The sequence below is a fragment of the Coregonus clupeaformis genome, chromosome 9 (genome assembly GCF_020615455.1).
Source record: "Coregonus clupeaformis isolate EN_2021a chromosome 9, ASM2061545v1, whole genome shotgun sequence".
In the NCBI taxonomy this organism is placed as follows: Eukaryota; Metazoa; Chordata; class Actinopteri; order Salmoniformes; family Salmonidae; genus Coregonus; species Coregonus clupeaformis.
Window position 1 is genome coordinate 48,864,774 of NC_059200.1, and position 19,539 is coordinate 48,884,312.

The 19,539-nt window shown below is 43.8% G+C and overlaps 1 protein-coding gene across 1 annotated transcript in view; it reads left to right on the forward strand.

The window, feature by feature from the left end:
• Window positions 1–19,539, forward strand: part of LOC121574014 (PDZ and LIM domain protein 4-like) — a 71,010-nt gene that overhangs the window by 27,058 nt on the left and 24,413 nt on the right. Inside the window, exon 3 of the mRNA XM_041886522.2 lies at window positions 9,385–9,472. Coding sequence (XP_041742456.2) covers window positions 9,385–9,472 — 88 coding nt within the window. The remainder of the gene's footprint in view (window positions 1–9,384; window positions 9,473–19,539) is intronic.

The following is a 19,539-nucleotide window of genomic DNA, read 5'->3' on the forward strand; positions in this document are numbered from 1 at the left end:
AAACGCATAATGATAACCTGACACTGAGCCATTTCATTTGAGAGACTTATATCGTCTTTATTCGACAGTGATATACACACACACACTCTCATTTATGAGCAAGGGGAGTAGGAGAAGGATATTCAATTTGACGTGAAATAAAAGCGCGCTCATTGAATAGTCTCTTGGCACTCGAGGCCAGTGAGGAGAGAGTAAAAGACCGTTGGTCTGCACAGCTCTGATCACTTGCAGACCGTCTCCACTAATCCCTCACACACTGACTCAATATTGGAGGACACGCTAAACTGGATCACGAAAAACGATATGCTCCATTGTGCCTGTCCTATTGGTGCGTATAACAATGTCTGCTGCCTACTCCATCAGCCTCTCTGCCTCTCACAGTTTCCATTCATTCATACATCTACACTACATGACCAAAAGTACTGTATGTGGACACCTAATCGTCATTCATCACTCCAGAGAACGTGTTTCCACTGCTCCAGAGTCCAATGGTGGGGAGCTTTACACCACTCTAGCATACTCTTGGAATTGTGCATGGTGATCTTAGGCTTGTGTGCGGCTGCTCAGCCATGGAAACCCATTTCATGAAGCTCCCGACAAACAGTTATTGTGCTGACATTGCTTCCAGAGGTAGTTTGGAACTCTGTACTGATTTTTACGCGCTACGCGCTTCAGCACTCGGCGGTCCCGTTCTGTGAGCTTGTATGGCCTACCACTTCGCGGCTGAGCCGTTGTTGCTCCTAAACATTTCCACTTCACAATAACAGCACTTACAGTTGACCGGGGCAGCTCTAGCAGGGCAGAAATTTGATGAACTGATTTGTTGGAAAGGTGGCATGCTATGATGGTGCCACGTTGAAAGTCACTGAGCTCTTCAGTAAGGTCATTCTACTGCCAATGTTTGTCTATGGAGATTGCATGGCTGTGTGCTCGATTTTATACACCTGTCAGCAACGGGTGTGGCTGAAATAGCCAAGTCCACTTATTTGAAGGGGTGTCCACATACTTTTGTATATATAGTGTATGTCCTCCTCGTCACTTTTTGACATGTTCTATGGTTCCTTGTATTAAAGCAAATGTAATTTGCCACCAATTGACTTGCTCAATAGAGCATTCATATGTATCCAAGGAACCAAACATCCTGGGATATAAAGTGTTGTATCCTTGGAAGAGAGGGAGGGTTCGATGGATGTCCTAGGCATAGATCGTCCCACGCTGTCTGCAGCTCATCCATCAAACACAGCAGCCATAAAGCAGCCTTGATACGAACACCTCTGTGTTAATTTCTGAGGCATTGCCTCACCCGCCACAGCCATGCCAGCTGAATCTAGAGTGACCTCATCCTTCACTTGTGAAGTTTCCACTAGTGGAGAACTCAGAGGCCTCATTGTTGCCTCCTGCTCCAGAGGCCTGCCTGCGTTCACATATGTAGGTGAGACGACTGACTGACTGACCGACTGTCCAGCTGAAGAATGAGTGGAGGGAAACAAGTCTTTGTTCCTCTACACACACACTACACTCTGCTGCCTCGCTGGGGCCGGTGTGATGTCATGGCATTGCCCTTTTGGAAGCTGGGCGGTTGCCCATATACTGTAACAGCAAATGGTCTAGCAACGGGACCCCCGACACGATTCAGTGATTCCAAACAGCATTACTCACTCCTCCCTCAGAAGTCGTTTTTTCTATGTGGAGGCGATAGTCATTTACTTCCCCCTTCCCAACAGTGTGCCATTATACAAGCTATATAATGCCATTTCAATTGTATTGCACGTTTTTATTACCCTATGTTTTTATGGGAAGTTCTAAATCTTGCTGAAGCAATTTTCTCTCCATGTCTGAGATGTGTAGCGCAGGGCATAAATTAAGACTACCCTATTGTATTAACACAGGACAAAAGTACAATACACTATAAGAACAGCAATATATTATGTATTTACAGTAGATGGATGGGCCCAGCCATGGTAGGCAAAATACTTTGCGATAAATGAAAGACAATGGGGTTTATTGTACAAAGTCACCTGACATAGAGCAGAAAATACTGTTTTGACCCTTGCCATCCTATTGTTTCTGTTCACTCGGATGGCTGTCTTAGCATGGTGAACTAATCTAATAACAAGAAATACTGGGGGATTACGCTACAAATATCTGTGCCTGTATTCGTCTTAGACACAGTACAGGAGGTTGGGACTATAAGGTTCTATCTGCATCTTTGTCAAAATGGAGTTATTGTCATAGCCTTGTTCTGTTCAATGTTATCTACCTTCAGTGCCTTCAGAAAGTATTCACACACCTTGCCTTATTCCACATTTTGTTGTGTTACATCTTGAATTTAAAATTGATTAAATTGCGATTTTTTTTGTCACTGGCCTACACACAACACCCCATAAGGTCAAAGTGGAAATGTGTTTTAGAAATGTTCAACAATTTATTAAAAATGAAAAGCTGAAATGTCTTGAGTCAATAAGTATTCAACCCCTTTGTTATGGCAAGCCTAAATAAGTTCAGGAGTAAAAATGTGTGTTTAACATGATTTTTGAATGACTACCTGATCTCTGTACCCCATTCATACAATTATCTGTAAGGTCCCTCAGTTGAGAAGTGAATTTCAAGCACAGAATCAACCACAAAGACCAGGGAGGTTTTCCAATGCCTCGCAAAGAAGGGCACCTATTAGTAAAAATAAAAAGCAGACATTGAATATCCCTTTGAGCATGGTGAAGTTATTAATTACACTTTGGATGGTGTATCAATACACCCAGTCAGTACAAAGATACAGGCGTCCTTCCTAACTCAGTTGCCGGAGAGGAAGGAAACCACTCAGGGATTTCACCATGAGGTTAAAACAGTTACAGAGTTTAAGGGCTGTGATAGGTTAAAATTGAGGATAGTTCAACAACATTGCAGTCACTCCACAATACTAGCCTAAATGACAGAGTGAAAAGAAGGAAGCCTGTACAGAAAGAAATATTCCAAAACATGCATCCTGTTTGCAATAAGGCACTAAAGTAAAACTGCAAAATAATGTGGCAAAGAAATTCACTTCATGTCCTGAGCGTTATGTTTGGGTCAAATCCAATACAACACATTACTGAGTACCACTCTCCATTATTATTATTTTATTTTAAAGGACAGTGGTGGCTGCATCATGTTATGGGTATACTTGTAATCATTAAGGATTGGGGAGTTTGTCAGGAAAAAAAAGAAATGGAATTGAGCTAAGCACAGGCAAAATCCTAGAGGAAAATCTGGTTCAGTCTGCTTTCCAACAGACACTGGGATACAAATTCACCTTTCAGCAGGACAATAACCTAAAACACAAGGCCAAATATACAATGGAGTTGCTTACCAAGACGACATTAAATGTTCCTGAGTGGCCGATTTACAGTTTTGACTTACACTACCGGTCAAAAGTTTTAGAACACCTACTCATTCAAGGGTTTTTCTTTATTTCTACTATTTTCGACATTGTAGAATTATAGTGAAGACATCAAAACTATTAAATAACACATATGGAATCATTTAGTAACCAAAAAAGTGTTAAACAAATCAAAATATATTTTATATTTGAGATTCATCAAATAGCTACCCCTTGCCTTGATGACAGCTTTCCACACGCTTGGCATTCTCTCAACCAGCTTCACCTGGAATGCTTTTCCAACAGTCTTGAAGGAGTTCCCACATACGCGGAGCACTTGTTGGCTGCTTTTCCTTCACTATGCGGTCCGACTCATCCCAAAACATCTCAATTTGGTGGAGGTCGGGGGATTGTGGAGGCCAGGTCATCTGATGCAGCACTCCATCACTCTCCTTCTTGGTAAAATAGTCCTTACACAGCCTGTAGGTGTGTTGGGTCATTGTCCTGTTGAAAAACAAATGATAGTCCCACTAAGCCCAAACCAGATGGGATGGCGTATATACTACAGAATGCTGTGGTAGCCATGCTGGTTAGGTGTGTCACCAGCAAAGCACCCCCACACCATAACACCTCCTCCTCCATGCTTTACGGTGGGAAATACACATGCAGAGATCATCCGTTCACCCACACCGCGTCCAACATAGACACAGCGGTTGGAACCAAAAATCTCAAATTTGGACTCCAGACCAAAGGACACATTTCTACCGGTCTAATGTCCATTGCTCGTGTTTCTTGGCCCAAGCAAGTCTCTTCTTCTTATTGGTGTCCTTTTTGTAGTGGTTTATTTGCAGCAATTCGACCATAAAGGCCTGATTCACACAGTCTCCTCTGAACAGTTGATGTTGAGATGTGTCTGTTACTCTGTGAAGCATTTATTTGGGCTGCAATTTCTGAGGCTGGTAACTCTAATGAACTTATCCTCTGCAGCAGAGGTAACTCTGGGTCTTCCATTCCTGCGGCAGTCCTTGTGAGAGCCAGTTTCATCATAGCGCTTGATGGTTTTTGTGACTGCACTTGAAGAAACGTTCAAAGTTCTTGAAATGTTCCGTATTGACTGACCATGTCTTATTAAAGTAATGATGGACTGTCATTTCTCTTTGCTTATTTGAGCTGTTCTTAACATAATATGGACTTGGTCTTTTACCAAATAGGGCTATCTTCTGTATACCCCCCCCCACACACAAATTAACTTTTAAGAAGGCACACCTGTTAATTGAAATGCATTCCAGGTGACTACCTCATGAAGCTGGTTGAGAGAATGCCATGAGTGTGCAAAACTTTCATCAAGGCAAGGGTGGCTATTTGAAGAATCTCAAATAGAAAATATATTTTGATTTGTTTAACACTTTTTTGGTTACTACATGATTCCATGTGTTATTTCATAGTTTTGATGTCTTCACTATTATTCTACAATGTAGAAAATAGTAAAAAATAAAGAAAAACCCTTGAAGTGTTCTAAAACGTTTGACCGGTAGTGTAAATCAGCTTGAGAATCTATGGCAAGACTTGAAAATGGCTGTTTATCTATGATCAACAACCAATTTGACAGAGCTAGAAGACTTTTAAAAAATATATACATATAGCAAATATTGGAAAATCCAGGTTTGGAAAGCTCTTAGAGACTTAACCAGAAACACTCACTACTGTAATCGCTGCCAAAGATGACTCAGGGGTGTGAATACTTATGTAAATGAGATATTTATGTACTTGATTTTCAATAAATTTGCAAAACATTTCAAAAACATTTTTTACTTTGTCATTATGGGGTATTGTGTGTAGATGGGTGAGATAATTATTTTTAAATCCATTTTGAATTCAGGCTGTAACACAACAAAATGTGTAATAAGTCAAGGGGTATGAATACTTTGTACATTTACATTTGAGTCATTTAGCAGACGCTCTTATCCAGAGCGACTTACAGTTAAAAAGTGTCACGGTTCAGACAGACGACAAGAGGACCACAATTGCGTCACACCAGAAAGTTTATTTAAACTTAAAGGGAAAGGGATGTAGGGAGTGAGTGAAGGCTCCAGGGGTTATCCCGTCCGATGTGCTGGGTCTGTGCCTCCCCCCAGTGGCAGCGATGCGTCCGATGACGCCGGTGGTTGGTGGTCCAGAAGTCCTGGGGGGAGGAAACACAGACACAACGGGGCGGAATGAAACCAGGCAGCAGTACAGTTCAAGGGAAATCCAAAATACGTAGTAGCAAGGCAGAAGGCTGGTCAGAGTTACCGGGATTGAAGAGTAGTCAGGAGTCGTAATGGCAGAAGCAGGTCTGGATCTCCTGAGGCAGAAGAGTATCCAAACAACAGGCAGGTCCGGGGTCACAAAACCAGGGTGAGCCAGAAGCGCGAGCAAACAGGTTCCGGGTGTGAGCTTTGCAGACGATCTGACAAAGGAGAGCTGAAAGACAGGGCTATAAATACTGGGAGAGGTTAGTGGGTAATGCAGCGCAGCTGGCAGAGTAATTAGAGCCGAGCAGAGCAGGGACAGGTGGAGCTAGTTAGGCTGAGTAGAGAGAGAGTGGTGAGCAGAGTGGAAACAACTTAAGGTGGTAACCCAGTGGAGTGAGAGGGCTCATGACAGAACCCCCCCCCCAAGGGACGGCCCCAGAAGTCCCAAGAGCAACACCACGCCGGGCGGGAGGAGGGGAGCCGGAGGAGGGCTAGAACTCCTCCGAACGGTCCGAGCGAACGTCCTCATCCTCGGAGGAAGCCGGAGGGCCGTGGTCGGGAGATGGGACAGGTCCCGAGACAGGATCAGGCACAGGACAGGAAGCCGAGCGGGCAGGACGGTTAGGGGATCCCTCTGGGGCGGCCCCCTACGGATTGCAGGTTGATCAGGATGCCGTTGGTGGAAAGCGGTGATGAGAGTCCTATCCACAATCCGACTAGCTGGCACCCAGGTCCTTTCCTCAGGTCCATAGCCCTCCCAGTCAATGAGGTACTGGCCGAGGGGGTAGTGCGGCGGCAAGCAGGCAGGTTCGGTGGCAGTCCTCTCCCCACTCCCTGATCACCCCGGTCACCCAGTCGAGCTGAGGGTTGTGCCGGCGGAGCCATGGGTAACCCAGGATGAGGGGTTGGCCTGGAGAGGGGAGCAGGTGAAACTGGATAGTTTCTTGATGGTTTCCGGACAGACCCATCGAGACCGGGGCCGTGACATGAGTGACCGATCCGAGTGAGTGTCCGTCCAGTGCCCGGGCAGGAATAGGAGGTGTCAAACGGAGGTTCTCCAGTCCCAGTTGGCGTGCCAGCTTGATGTCCATTATGTTGGCTTCGGCGCCAGAATCCACCAGAGCAGCCAGGGTGTGAGTTGAGTCAGGGAGGCGGAGGTGAACTTGCAGCAGGGGTTTGCGGTCGGAGGACTGGATGGTCATTGAACTCAACCGGACTCCCCTATGCCCGGTGAGCTTCGGCCCTTTAAAGGGCAGGTTACCACACGATGTCCATCACCTCCACAATAGAGGCAGAGGTTTGAGGTGAAGCTGTCGCTGGCGCTCTGCAGGAGTGAGAGAGGCTCGCCCAATCTCCATAGGCTCAGACTGATCAAGCTGACCTGGGTGAGTGGCAGTAGATGACAGGAGCCCAGTCGGATCTCTCCGAATGCCGGTAGTAGGTGGACCTTGGCGCCCCCTCCCACGACGACGGGTCTGTATCCTACTGTCGATCCTGACAGTCAGTGCGATGGCTTCATCAAGAGTGGAAGGCAGTTCATGGGAGACCAACTCGTCCTTGATATAGTCAGCCAAACTATGGAAGAACGCGTCCACCAACGATGGTGTGTTCCAAGAACTTCGTCTAGCCAGGGTTCGGAAGTCGATGGAATGGTCTGCGACTGTACGTCTGCCTTGTCGAATACTGAACAGTTCACGAGACGCCTCTGCGGTTGGGGAATCCAGGTCAAACACCTTCAGCATCTCCTCAGCAAACAGGTCGAAGGTTGCACATGCGGGGGTTTGACGTTCGAACTCTGCTGTTCCCCAGAGTCGAGCTCGGCCCGTCAGGTGAGTGATGGCATACCCAACTTTAGCCCCCTCCGTGGCGAAGGTCCTTGGCTGCAAGGAGAACTGAAGTCGGCAGCTAGTCAGGAATGGCCGGACCTGGGTTGAATCGCCGTTGAACCGCTCGGGGTTTCCAATCTTGGGTTCCGGAGCAGCGGCTGCAATGACCGGGGCAGGTAACTCGGGGGCAGGGCTGGTGGGCAGACTGGCTGGGGTCAGGTTGGTGAGGAGTTGAATGATCATGGCGAGTTGTTGTTGCTGCTGCTGGGACTGCTGCTGGTGCTGCTGGAACTGCTGATGCTGTTGGTGGCCGACCTGAAGCAGAGAGGAGATGACGCCGCTCATGCGGCCTAGCTCTCTCTCAGTGTGTTCCAGGCGTAGCATGGCGGTGGGTTGCTCAGGCTCTTCGGTTTCCATGTCGGGGGAAGTGTGCGCTGAGTCCATGATGGTCAGATCGTACTGTCACGGTTCAGACAGACGACAAGAGGACCACAATTGCGTCACACCAGAAAGTTTATTTAAACTTAAAGGGAAAGGGATGTAGGGAGTGAGTGAAGGCTCCAGGGGTTATCCCGTCCGATGTGCTGGGTCTGTGCCTCCCCCAGTGGCAGCGATGCGTCCGATGACGCCGGTGGTTGGTGGTCCAGAAGTCCTGGGGGGAGGAAACACAGACACAACGGGGCGGAATGAAACCAGGCAGCAGTACAGTTCAAGGGAAATCCAAAATACGTAGTAGCAAGGCAGAAGGCTGGTCAGAGTTACCGGGATTGAAGAGTAGTCAGGAGTCGTAATGGCAGAAGCAGGTCTGGATCTCCTGAGGCAGAAGAGTATCCAAACAACAGGCAGGTCCGGGGTCACAAAACCAGGGTGAGCCAGAAGCGCGAGCAAACAGGTTCCGGGTGTGAGCTTTGCAGACGATCTGACAAAGGAGAGCTGAAAGACAGGGCTATAAATACTGGGAGAGGTTAGTGGGTAATGCAGCGCAGCTGGCAGAGTAATTAGAGCCGAGCAGAGCAGGGACAGGTGGAGCTAGTTAGGCTGAGTAGAGAGAGAGTGGTGAGCAGAGTGGAAACAACTTAAGGTGGTAACCCAGTGGAGTGAGAGGGCTCATGACAAAAAAGAATACAAGATAAAAATAGCTGACACCATTCAAACCAATGAGGGTTTTGGAACTTTAATGCCAATTATCTCATCTTAGAGTCATCGTTTTGCAGATATAACCTTATAGTCCCAAGCTCTCAAGTATCTATAGTCAAGTTTCATGCTTGACCAAAGACCGACATACAGCCATCACTGTCTATGAATGCAAGGCAAAGATTGGTGTGCACAGATCATATTTATGATGGTCTTGGCCTGGTTGAGTCCTACAGTATGTAATCACAGACTGTTATATTGAGTGGTACTGAAGTGAATAAAAAAGGAATCATGAGAAATTTTTGCCAAGGGTTGTGAGTTCATGCCATAGTTTTCCTGTTGATGTGCAGTGGAGATGACTTTATCACTAAAGTATATTGGTATGTGGTCCTATTCAGCTGCCAGTGTTACGCCTGCCAAAGAAAAACACATGCTGAGAAGAAACCTGATGCTTGATACTGTGTAAAATGAAGAAATCAAGCTTATTTTGGACCACAGTGAAATATTTTGACCCCGGAGCATACACCGGTAATATTTAGCAGTGGTTAGTGATATTTAATACGAAAGTTCAAGTCAGAATCTTTTTTTGCTTACTTAACTGTATTATGGTGTATGTGTCTTGAGTTTAGTCCCTTTTCATTCCACTCTAACATAATCATATCCAGTAATAACATAATTTAATAGCATATTGTTAGTGACTGCTGTGAACAAATAACCTGTGAACACAAATTGATAGAAGCAGATATGACAGCTTTAAAAGCCCCTGAGCATTTTATAGATACAGAGTCCTTGTTTATCTAACCTTATCCTCTCTTTCCTGGGTATTGTCTTTCAGGTCAGGAGACAAAGTCTGGTCTCCAACTGTTATTGAAGATGGCAAGACAAGTCCATACATGGCCACGTTGGAGTCTGAGTCACCACAGGTATGAGCTGCACTTGTATGAGCCATAGATACGATTATATACACTGAGCATAAATATAACTATTGTGTCCTCAGCTTTGGTTGTGTCCTCACCCATTATCTCAAAACTGTTCACTTTCAATTGCTACCATGGTTATGCATATGCTTTTCATATTTCTTCTGTAAGAAACATTTCAATTTAGCCCTATCCATATAGGCCAATTCTCACGAGTGCAAAGGGTTCTCACGAGTGCAATGGGCAGTTTTGGGAAATTACAAATATAAATGCAACATGCAACAATTTAAAAGATTTTACTGAGTTACAGTTCATATAAGGAAATCACTCAATTGAAATGAATTCATTAGGCCCTAATCTATGGATTTCACATCACTGGGAATACAGATATTCATCTGTTGGTCACAGATACCTTATAAAAAAGGTAGGGACAATTGCATACTCCCTCAAAACTTGAGACATCTGTGGCAATGTGTTGTGTGACAAAACTGCACATTTTAGAGTGGCCTTTTATTGTCCCCAGCACAAGGTGCACCTGTGTAATGATCATGCTGTTTAATCAGCTTCTTGATATGCCACACCTATCAGGTGGATGGATTATCATGGCAAAGGGAAAATGCTCACTAACAGGGATGTAAACAGTTTTGAGAAATAAGCTTTTTGTGCATATGGAACATTTCTGGGATCTTTTATACACTTTACATGTTGCGTTTTTATATTTTAGTTCAGTGTAGATTATCTTCTGATATACTGCTGCCTCAATGGTTCCCGAAACAAATTATCCAGATCCGTATTCATGCAAGCCGAGGCCTTGCCGTTGAACTTTGCAGAGTTTTCCGATACTGAACAGAGGGTGAGGCAAAGTGTAACCAAAACAAGCAGACAAAAAGCGTATTGTGGCTGGGACATCTGAGAAGTCACCATTCATCTTTTATTGTGGCCGTTGGTTGTCATGTTGGGGCGCTTTCCCATGTCCCAGTCCCTTCAGTGGAGCGATCCCTGTAAACTGGGCTGAATGGCAACACAAAGGCCTGAAATGAAATGTATCAGTCATTTCATAAATTGTAGGTTGAGACTATACACAGCAGACAGATGTATTGAGTTTCACTTCAGTAGGCAGGCTGGTGGACATTTGAATGAAAGAGCTATATACGAATGGAAGGTTCAATACAGAACAAGTGAATTCTATCCCTGAGGTGAATGGGGAAGGGATGTTTTTTCCATGTAGCTGAGCCTGAGTTTACATAGTCTTTTTTTGTCTTCAGAAAGCCACATTTTATTAATTTAACATGTGTGACATCTATTAAGTCAAAGCCACTGATCCTTACTCTAAATATTCCTAATGGTCTTGGGGTACATGGTTGATATACTGCTCTTGTAAGCATGGAAGTCATAACATATACATCTTCCTGGTGATAAAGGAGGTGAAAGACCACCTCATTCCAGCCTTCAGGCAATCCAAGGAGCCAGGCAGATTCCCTGAGAGTGGTCCTGGGGATTGGGAACGTTGTATTTCACAATCTCGACACGAGCTGAAGTCTGAGCGAAGGGGAACAATCAACTCAAACTCTGTATATAAATGGAGGCACGCATGCTAGCAGTACCTCTGTGTGTGTATAATCGGAGAATGCTGCTCACTCTATCTCCTGAATAAGTTACAGAGGGAGGTTTGGAAACCTTGTATCCACTCTCTACTGAAAGACTCTCACTCCTTTAATAGAGTTAAAGTTGAGAGCTAGAAACAGCAAAGTGAGTACCATTTAGCTGCATTTGCTTCAGGTGGAGGCTTGTTAATAGTTAGTTGGTTGGTCCCTTGAATTAGGCCAAATGAGGACCTGAAATGGTCTCACCACACCAAGACTGTGGTGAAGAAGGCACAACAGTGCCTCTACAACCTCAGGCGGCTGAAGAAATTCATCATAACCCCTAAAGAGCCTTACAAACTTCTACAGATGCACCATTGAGAGCATTCTGTTGGGCTGCATCACCACCTGGTATGGCAACTGCACCACCCTCAACCGCATGGCTCTCCAGAGAATGGTGCGGTCAGCCCAACGCAGCACCAGGGGCACGCTGCCTGCCCTCCAGCAATTGTGTCAAAGGAAGGGCAAGAAGATCATTAAGGACCTCAGTCACCCTAGCCACGGACTGTTCACTCGACTACCTTCTGGCCGACGGAGACAGTACAGGTGCATCAGAGCTAAGACAGAGAGTCTGAAAAACAGCTTCTATATCCAGGCCATCAGACTGTTGAACAGCCATCACTAGCCATCTACCAGTGATGCACTCTCATTCACACAAAACACACACACAAGCTAGCACACACACACCTCATACTCACAAACACACGCAGAAAACACACACACACACACACAGCCAACGCTGCTGTCCCGTGTTGTAGAGACATTAAACCACTGGACACTTCCCGTTTCACACTGTGTATTTATATACTGTATTCTCGACATGGCTCACTCTAATATACAGTTGAAGTTGGAAGTTTACATACACTTAGGTTGGAGTCATTAAAACTCTTTTTTCAACCACTCCACAAATATGTTAACAAACTATAGTTTTGGCAAGTCGGTTAGGACATCTACTTTGTGCATGACACAAGTAATTTTTCCAACAATTGTTTACAGACAGATTATTTCACTTATAATTCACTATCACAATTCCAGTGGGTCAGAAGTTTACATACACTAAGTTGACTGTGCCTTTAAACAGCTTGGAAAATTACAGAAATTTGGAAGCTTTAGAAGCTTCTGATAGGCTAATTGACATCATTTGAGTCAATTGGAGGTGTACCTATGGATGTATTTCAAGGCCTACCTTCAAACTCAGTGCCTCTTTGCTTGACATCATGGGAAAATCAAAAGAAATCAGCCAAGACCTCAGAAAAAATATTGTAGACCTCCACAAGTCTGGTTCATCCTTGGGAGCAATTTCCAAACGCCTGAAGGTACCACGTTCATCTGTACAAACAATAGTACACAAGTATAAACACCATGGGACCACGCAGCCGTCATACCGCTCAGGAAGGAGACGCGTTCTGTGTCCTGCTGGAGGAAACAGGTACAAACGTATCTATATCCACAGTAAAACGAGTCCTATATCGACATAACCTGAAAGGCCGCTCAGCAAGGAAGAAGCCACTGCTCCAAAACCGCTATAAAAAAGCCAGACTACGGTTTGCAACTGCACATGGGGACAAAGATCGTACTTAATGTCCTCTGGTCTGATGAAACAAAAATAGAACTGTTTGGCCATAATGACCATTGTTATGTTTGGAGGAAAAAGGGGGTCGCTTGCAAGCCGAAGAACACCATCCCAACCGTGAAGCACGGGGGTAGCAGCATCATGCTGTGGGGGTGCTTTGCTGCAGGAGGGCCTGGTGCACTTCACAAAATAGATGGCATCATGAGGAAGGAAAATTATGTGGATATATTGAAGCAACATTTCAAGACATCAGTCAGGAAGTTAAAGCTTGGTCACAAATGTGGCTTCCAAATGGACAATGACCCCAAGCATACTTCCAAAGTTGTGGCAAAATGGCTTAAGGACAACAAAGTCAAGTTATTGGAGTGGCCATCACAATGCCCTGACCTCAATCCTATAGAAAATGTGTGGGCAGGACTGAAAAAGCGTGTGCGACCAAGGAGGCCTACAAACTTGACTCAGTTACACCAGCTCTGTCAGGAGGAATGGGCCAAAATTCACCCAAGTTTTTATTGTGGGAAGCTTGTGGAAGGCTACCCAAAACGTTTGACCCAAGTTAAACAATTTAAAGGCAATGCTACCAAATACTAATTGAGTGTATTTAAACTTCTGACCCACTGGGAATGTGATGAAAGTAATATAAGCTGAAATAATTCATTCTCTCTACTATTATTCTGACATTTCACATTTTTTAAATAAATTGGTGATCCTAACTGACCTAAGACAGGGAATTTTTACTAGGATTAAATGTCAGAAATTGTGAAAAACTGAGTTTAAATGTTTTTGGCTAAGGTGTATGTAAACTTCCGACTTCAACTGTATCTACTTCTGTACATATCATTGTTGTGTAAATTCATCTGGTGTATATACGTATAGATTACATTTGGATTACTGTTACAGTGCTATTTGGGTTTTTAATTCAATTCATTCCGACATTTCTTGATTTATTTATTTGGATTATTTGTGTACTTGTTTCACATTTTACTGCATTTTAGGAGCTAGTAACATAAGCATTTCACTGCACCTGCTATAACATCTGCTAAGCTGTGTACGCAACCAATAAACATTGATTTGATTTTGATTTGATTTTGAAATAAATGACCATGGTTGTTTCCTGCTCCAGGCTAGTATAATGTAATATACCTTGAAAGAGATTACCGGCATCTAACAATGCTGATGGTTCTCCAGACACATTAGACACCACATGTGAACTCCCTACCAGCATTTGGGAGTTATAGATAGCAGGAAGTGACACATGGAAGTGGTGAGGTGTTTCCTTGAACAAGGGGAACATGGGAGATTCTCAAATAGTTGAATGATTAATGACGGCATTTTGGGATCTAAACCTGAACAGTTACATTTACATTTTAGTCAATTAGCAGACGCTCTTATCCAGAGCGACTTACAGTTAGTGAGTGCATACTTTCTTTTTTTTCAATACCCCTCCACCACTCTAAATACACAGACTATTATATCATATTATTCACTTAGCCTCCACCATTACCTAGCATCAGCCATGTTACGAAACTAAAGCTATTTGTGGCATCCTCGTACTGGAAAGAGGAAGTAATTGAATGTTTCCAGGAACTTATCTTACTCATAAACAGACAAGAATATTGTAAGATTACCAGAGAGGTTAAGGACTCATTTTGACATTATTATTAGAACAAACAAGGGAAAACAGGCCTGTGGTCTACAGTATGTTGAAGTAGGTCTACATGTGGCCACAGCTAGCCACTGTATGCTATTCTGTATATTTCCTTCAGGCTAAATAAAAATCACCATTGTGGCTTTAGCAGTGGCCTTGGAAAGTATGACCCTTTAGAATGCGGAAACGCTGGAAATCACGTCACTAAGGTTCCATTCTCAAGCCGCACTGCCAAGCTGGCAAGAGAGAGAGAATTCTCCTTGCTGGAATTTATGAGAGCTGACAGCGAGGGTCCATGCATGACTTAAGACTGTAATTTTTTTATTGCTTGGAATTAGTTTCACTTCATAGAATCCGTATGATACAGAATCTATTTTATGAATGGAACAAGTCCTCTGGTCTTCCAGTGTACCTGTCAGATAAGATCGTCTGTCTTTTAAATAAAATTACAGAACCCTGACAATAGAGTCTAATTGTGATGTGCTTATAGGTTATTTTCTATAGTGATTTTATGTGCTGTTCCATACAGTACATACTCTACCTCTGTCAAATATGTTTAGTGGTTCAATTAAAACCTTGTTCTCTGTCAAAATATCCAATCAACACAGTACCATTGAGAGTTCACATACACTGCACCACATTCATCCAGGACTTCAGATCATAAACTTGTGACCTGACATATTTTGTTGTTTGTTTCCAGTCCTGGATGAAGTAGTACTAATCAGACGGTAATCCCCAGAAATGTAAATCTGTATTTGGGTTGGCCCAGAGAGGTCTCTCTCTCCCTCTCCCCCCTGTCAGCGCGCTGTGGAGTAGTTAGGGCCATGGAGAGTAGAGAGCAGAGAGCTAGCTAGCCCCCTGTCTGTCTGTCTGCCTGCCTGCCTCCAGCCAGTCCTGGAACCACCATCCTCGGGCTTCTCTTAGCCCGGCAACCTGGGATAGGAACAGGGACAATAACGAGCTGGTTTGTTTGGTTAGTGGTGCAGAGCACCCACCATGTGAACAGTTTAATTGCCCAGGTCTGGGGATTACCGTGAGAGGGGGAGGGGGAGTTGAATCGGAGAGCGAGAGGGGAGCTGAGGGCCCAGTCAGAGGCAAGCATATGGTTTCAATTAGGCTCCTCCTCCTCCTCCTTCTCCTGCTCTTCCTCCTCCTCCTCCTGCTCTCCTCCACCTCTCCCCCCTCCTCCTCCTCCTCCTGCTCTCCTCCACCTCTCCCCCCCCTCCTTCTCCTCTTCCTGCTCTCCTCCACCTCTCCCCCTACTCCTTCTCCTCCTCCTGCTCTCCTCTAACTCTCCCTGACCAGATTTTGCAGTGTGTCGACTGAGGTAGCAGCAGTAAATCTCCTTCCCCCTCCCCCTCCTTTCTCAGCGCATATTAATACGTGTAGCTTTAAGTCAGGCTGATTTCCCCAGGAGTCCTGTGGTTCTGTCTAAATGGGCCCCAGTCTAAAGGCATAACTCCAACACAGCTCCTCCCACCCGGCTAGGCACACAGGCTCAGCAGCCAGTCACCCAGAACCAAGGGCCATGCTTGGCCACCATTGTAAAACAGGTCAGTGAAATCTAATGACGGTCTAAATTTACGAGCAGACAGAACTGCTTCTCATAAATACTGCTTTCTCCAAGTCTTTATTTTTTAGTCGTAGTCAAGGCTCAAAGAATGTGAGAGTATTTCATAGATTATCTTCTGCCAATTGTTTTTTTTCTTCAGCAGTCTTTCCCATTTTGGAACTGTATGTGAGAGACTGAATGTGTGCCTGGTCATAATGTAGCAACATTAGGTTTGATTGTGTTGGTTTGAATAACAAGATAAAGTTACTAAGTGATTTTTCTGGTGATTAGATATGATTTAACAAAGCACACACTATATGTGGAAGGAGTGTCACCAGTCGCCACAGTCTCCATTAAATATATTTTATGTGTGCTGTTTTAAAATCACCACTTCAGACCGACATAGGTACGATAAATCAATTTAATGTGACAGTCTGCTTACTGTGATTTATTTAATGAAAATAATGGTAGCCTCCATACATACCTAAGAGCAACTTGAAAGCACTTACAGGTCCTGAATGTTACCAAACTGGCACTTTTAAAAGCTATTCACCAGATGTGCTGCCTTATAAATCTGCCATCCACTCAAAAATAGTATGGAATGTCGTACTCTTTTTAGCCAGACAGCATCAGATACATGGGCTACATATAGTAAAACAGAGGGGCGAAGCGGGAGGGCTCACTCTCACCAACATCTATCCAGAATAAGCCCAATGCGTTTCTATGGGCTTTATCTGCAGAGCCTAAGTCTTCCCGCCTTTGGGACAACAACCCCCATTGTTAGGGTGGAGACATGAGCAACTCGTCATTATATATAGATCTCTGGTTTCAGGCAGCCACTTGCGAATTGGAAAGGAGAGTTGGCATGTGCACAGTACACTGTTCAGATGCTGGCTTCCCCTAAAGTAAGTTGATGGTTTGCCAAAATTATATATTTACTCCTGTCTAAATAAAATAATTCAAAATACTTGGCCAGAGAGCTTGACTTAGCCACAGAGAATCATTAGCTTCTTTAAAAAAAATAGCTGTGGATAGTTTCACAAGCGTGTAGACCTATGCCTAGTTGGGAAGCCTGCGTGGCAATAGGCCTAGCTGATTATTGAGTGGTGGCTGTCAGTGAAAAGCATCTAAAATGTGTATGAAAATAATGTATAATTTAAAATGTTGAGACAAGAAGGAGGGGTGTGTGACGAAGATAAGGCGCATCTCTCTCCAGAATACATGCACTCAGCTCTCCAGAATACACTCAGCTGTCTCCTCCAAATTCTTGCGCATTCATTGTTTCATTGTGTGAATTGCTTGCCCTTTGATTGTTTATTTTGGTCAATTCCACATTACATATGTCACCAGTAGGCCTATGAAATGTACCGTTATTCCCCGTCATTTTGTTACATACATTTCTGTTAATTAGGCTACAGTCATTTACCTTTCTACACTTGTGAGAAACAAGTTTTGGTTTATTTCATAACCACAATTTTTTCATTGTCTTTTGTTTGGAGTGCTCCATGTGAGCAATGAGCATGTGTCTGGTTTCTCTGTCCTGATAATGTTGAGGGAGCTCTCGCCTGAGCATGCATAGAAGTAGCCTACCTGCCCTGCTGCGCACAAATGAAGGAATGTGCCCATTTGGGGATGTCTGAGTTCTGATTGTCTAAACCCTCGAGTCTAAGCCCTGTCTAAGCCAGGGGAGGGGGGGTTCTAAGCTAACATATGGAATTGTTTTAAGATGGCCATACCAAGGATCATTTAGCTATTTGATTTGGAATTTTAAGACCCCTAAAAGTATAAAAATAAAATAAAGAAAATATTGGATGAAACATTGAATTTGGCATTACTGCTATTAGCCAATATAATTTGTATTTATTTATTATGGATCCCCAGCAGCTACTCTTCCTGGGGTCCAGCAAAATTAAGGCAGTTATAAAATGTTTTAAACATTACAATACATTCACAACAGATTTTACAACATATTAAGTGTGTGCCCTCAGGCCCATACTCTACTCTACTACCACATATCCACAATACAAAATCCATTTGTACGTGTGTCTATAGTGTGTATGTTATTGTGTGTTTGTATGCATGTGTCTGTGCCTATGTTTGTGTTGCTTCACAGTCCCCGCTGTTCCATAATGTGTATTTGTATCTATTTTTTTAAATCTAATTTTACTGCTTGCATGAGTTATTTGATGTGGAATAGTTCCATGTAGTCTTGGCTCTATGTAGTACTGTGCGCCTCCCATAGTCTGTTCTGGACTTGGGGACTGTGAAGAGACCTCTGGTGGCATGTCTTGTGGGGTATGCATGGGTGTCCGAGCTGTGTGTCAGTAGTTCAAACAGACAGCTCGGTGCATTCAACATGTCAATACCTCTCACAAATACAAGCAGTGATGAAGTCAATATCTCCTCCACTTTGAGCCAGGGAAAGATTGACATGCATATTATTAATGTTAGCTCACTGTGTACATCTGAGGGCCAGCCGTGCTGCCATGTTCTGAACCAATTGCAATTTTCTTAAGTCCCTCTTTGTGGCACCTGACCCCACGACTGAACAGTAGTCCATGCAGAGCAACGCTTTATTATGGACCCATCCTAGCTACTGTTGTATCAATATATGTTTTGACCATGACAGTTTACAATCCAGGGTTACTCCAAGCAGTTTAGTCCCCTGAACTTGTTCAATTACCACATTATTCATTACAAGATTTAGTTGAGGTTTAGGGTTTAGTGAATGATTTGTCCCAAATACAATGCTTTTAGTTTTTGAAATATTTAGGACTAACTTATTCCTTGCCACCCATTCTGAAACTAACTGCAGCTCTTTGTTAAGTGTTGCAGTCATTTCAGTCGCTGTGGTAGCTGACGTGTATAGTGTTGTGTCAACCGCATACATAGACACCCTGGCTTTACTCAAAGCCAGTGGCATGTCGTTAGTAAAGATTGAAAAAAGTAAGGGGCCTAGACAGCTGTCCTGGGAAATTCCTGATTCTACCTGGATTTTTGGGGAGATGCTTCCATTAAAGAACACCCTCTGTGTTCTGTTAGAACACTTTATCCACAATATAGCAGGGGGTGTAAAGCCATAACACATACGTTTTTCCAGCAACAGACTATGATCGATAATGTCGAAAGCCGCACTGAAGTCTAACAAAACAGCCCCCACAATCTTTTTATCATCAAATTCTCTCAGCCAATCATCAGTCATTTGTATAAGTGCTGTGCTTGTTGAATGTCCTTCCCTATAAGCGTGCTGAAAGTCTATTGTCAATTTGTTTACTGTGAAATAGCATTGTATCTGGTCAAACACCATTTTTTCAAAAAGTTTACAAAGGGTTGGTAACAGGCTGATTGGTCGGCTATTTGAGCCAGTAAAGGGGGCTTTACTATTCTTAGGTAGCGGAATAACTTTTGCTTCCCTCCAGGCCTGAGAGAACACACTTTCTAGTAGGCTTAAATTGAAGATATGGCAAATAGGAGTGGCAATATCGTCCGCTATTATCCTCAGTAATTTTCCATCCAAGTTGTCAAGTGGCTTGTCATTGTTGATAGACGACAACAAAAAATTCACCTCTTCCAAACTTACTTTATGGAATTCGAAATTACAATGCTTGTCTTTCATAATTTGGTCAGATATATTTGGATGTGTAATGTCAGCGTTTG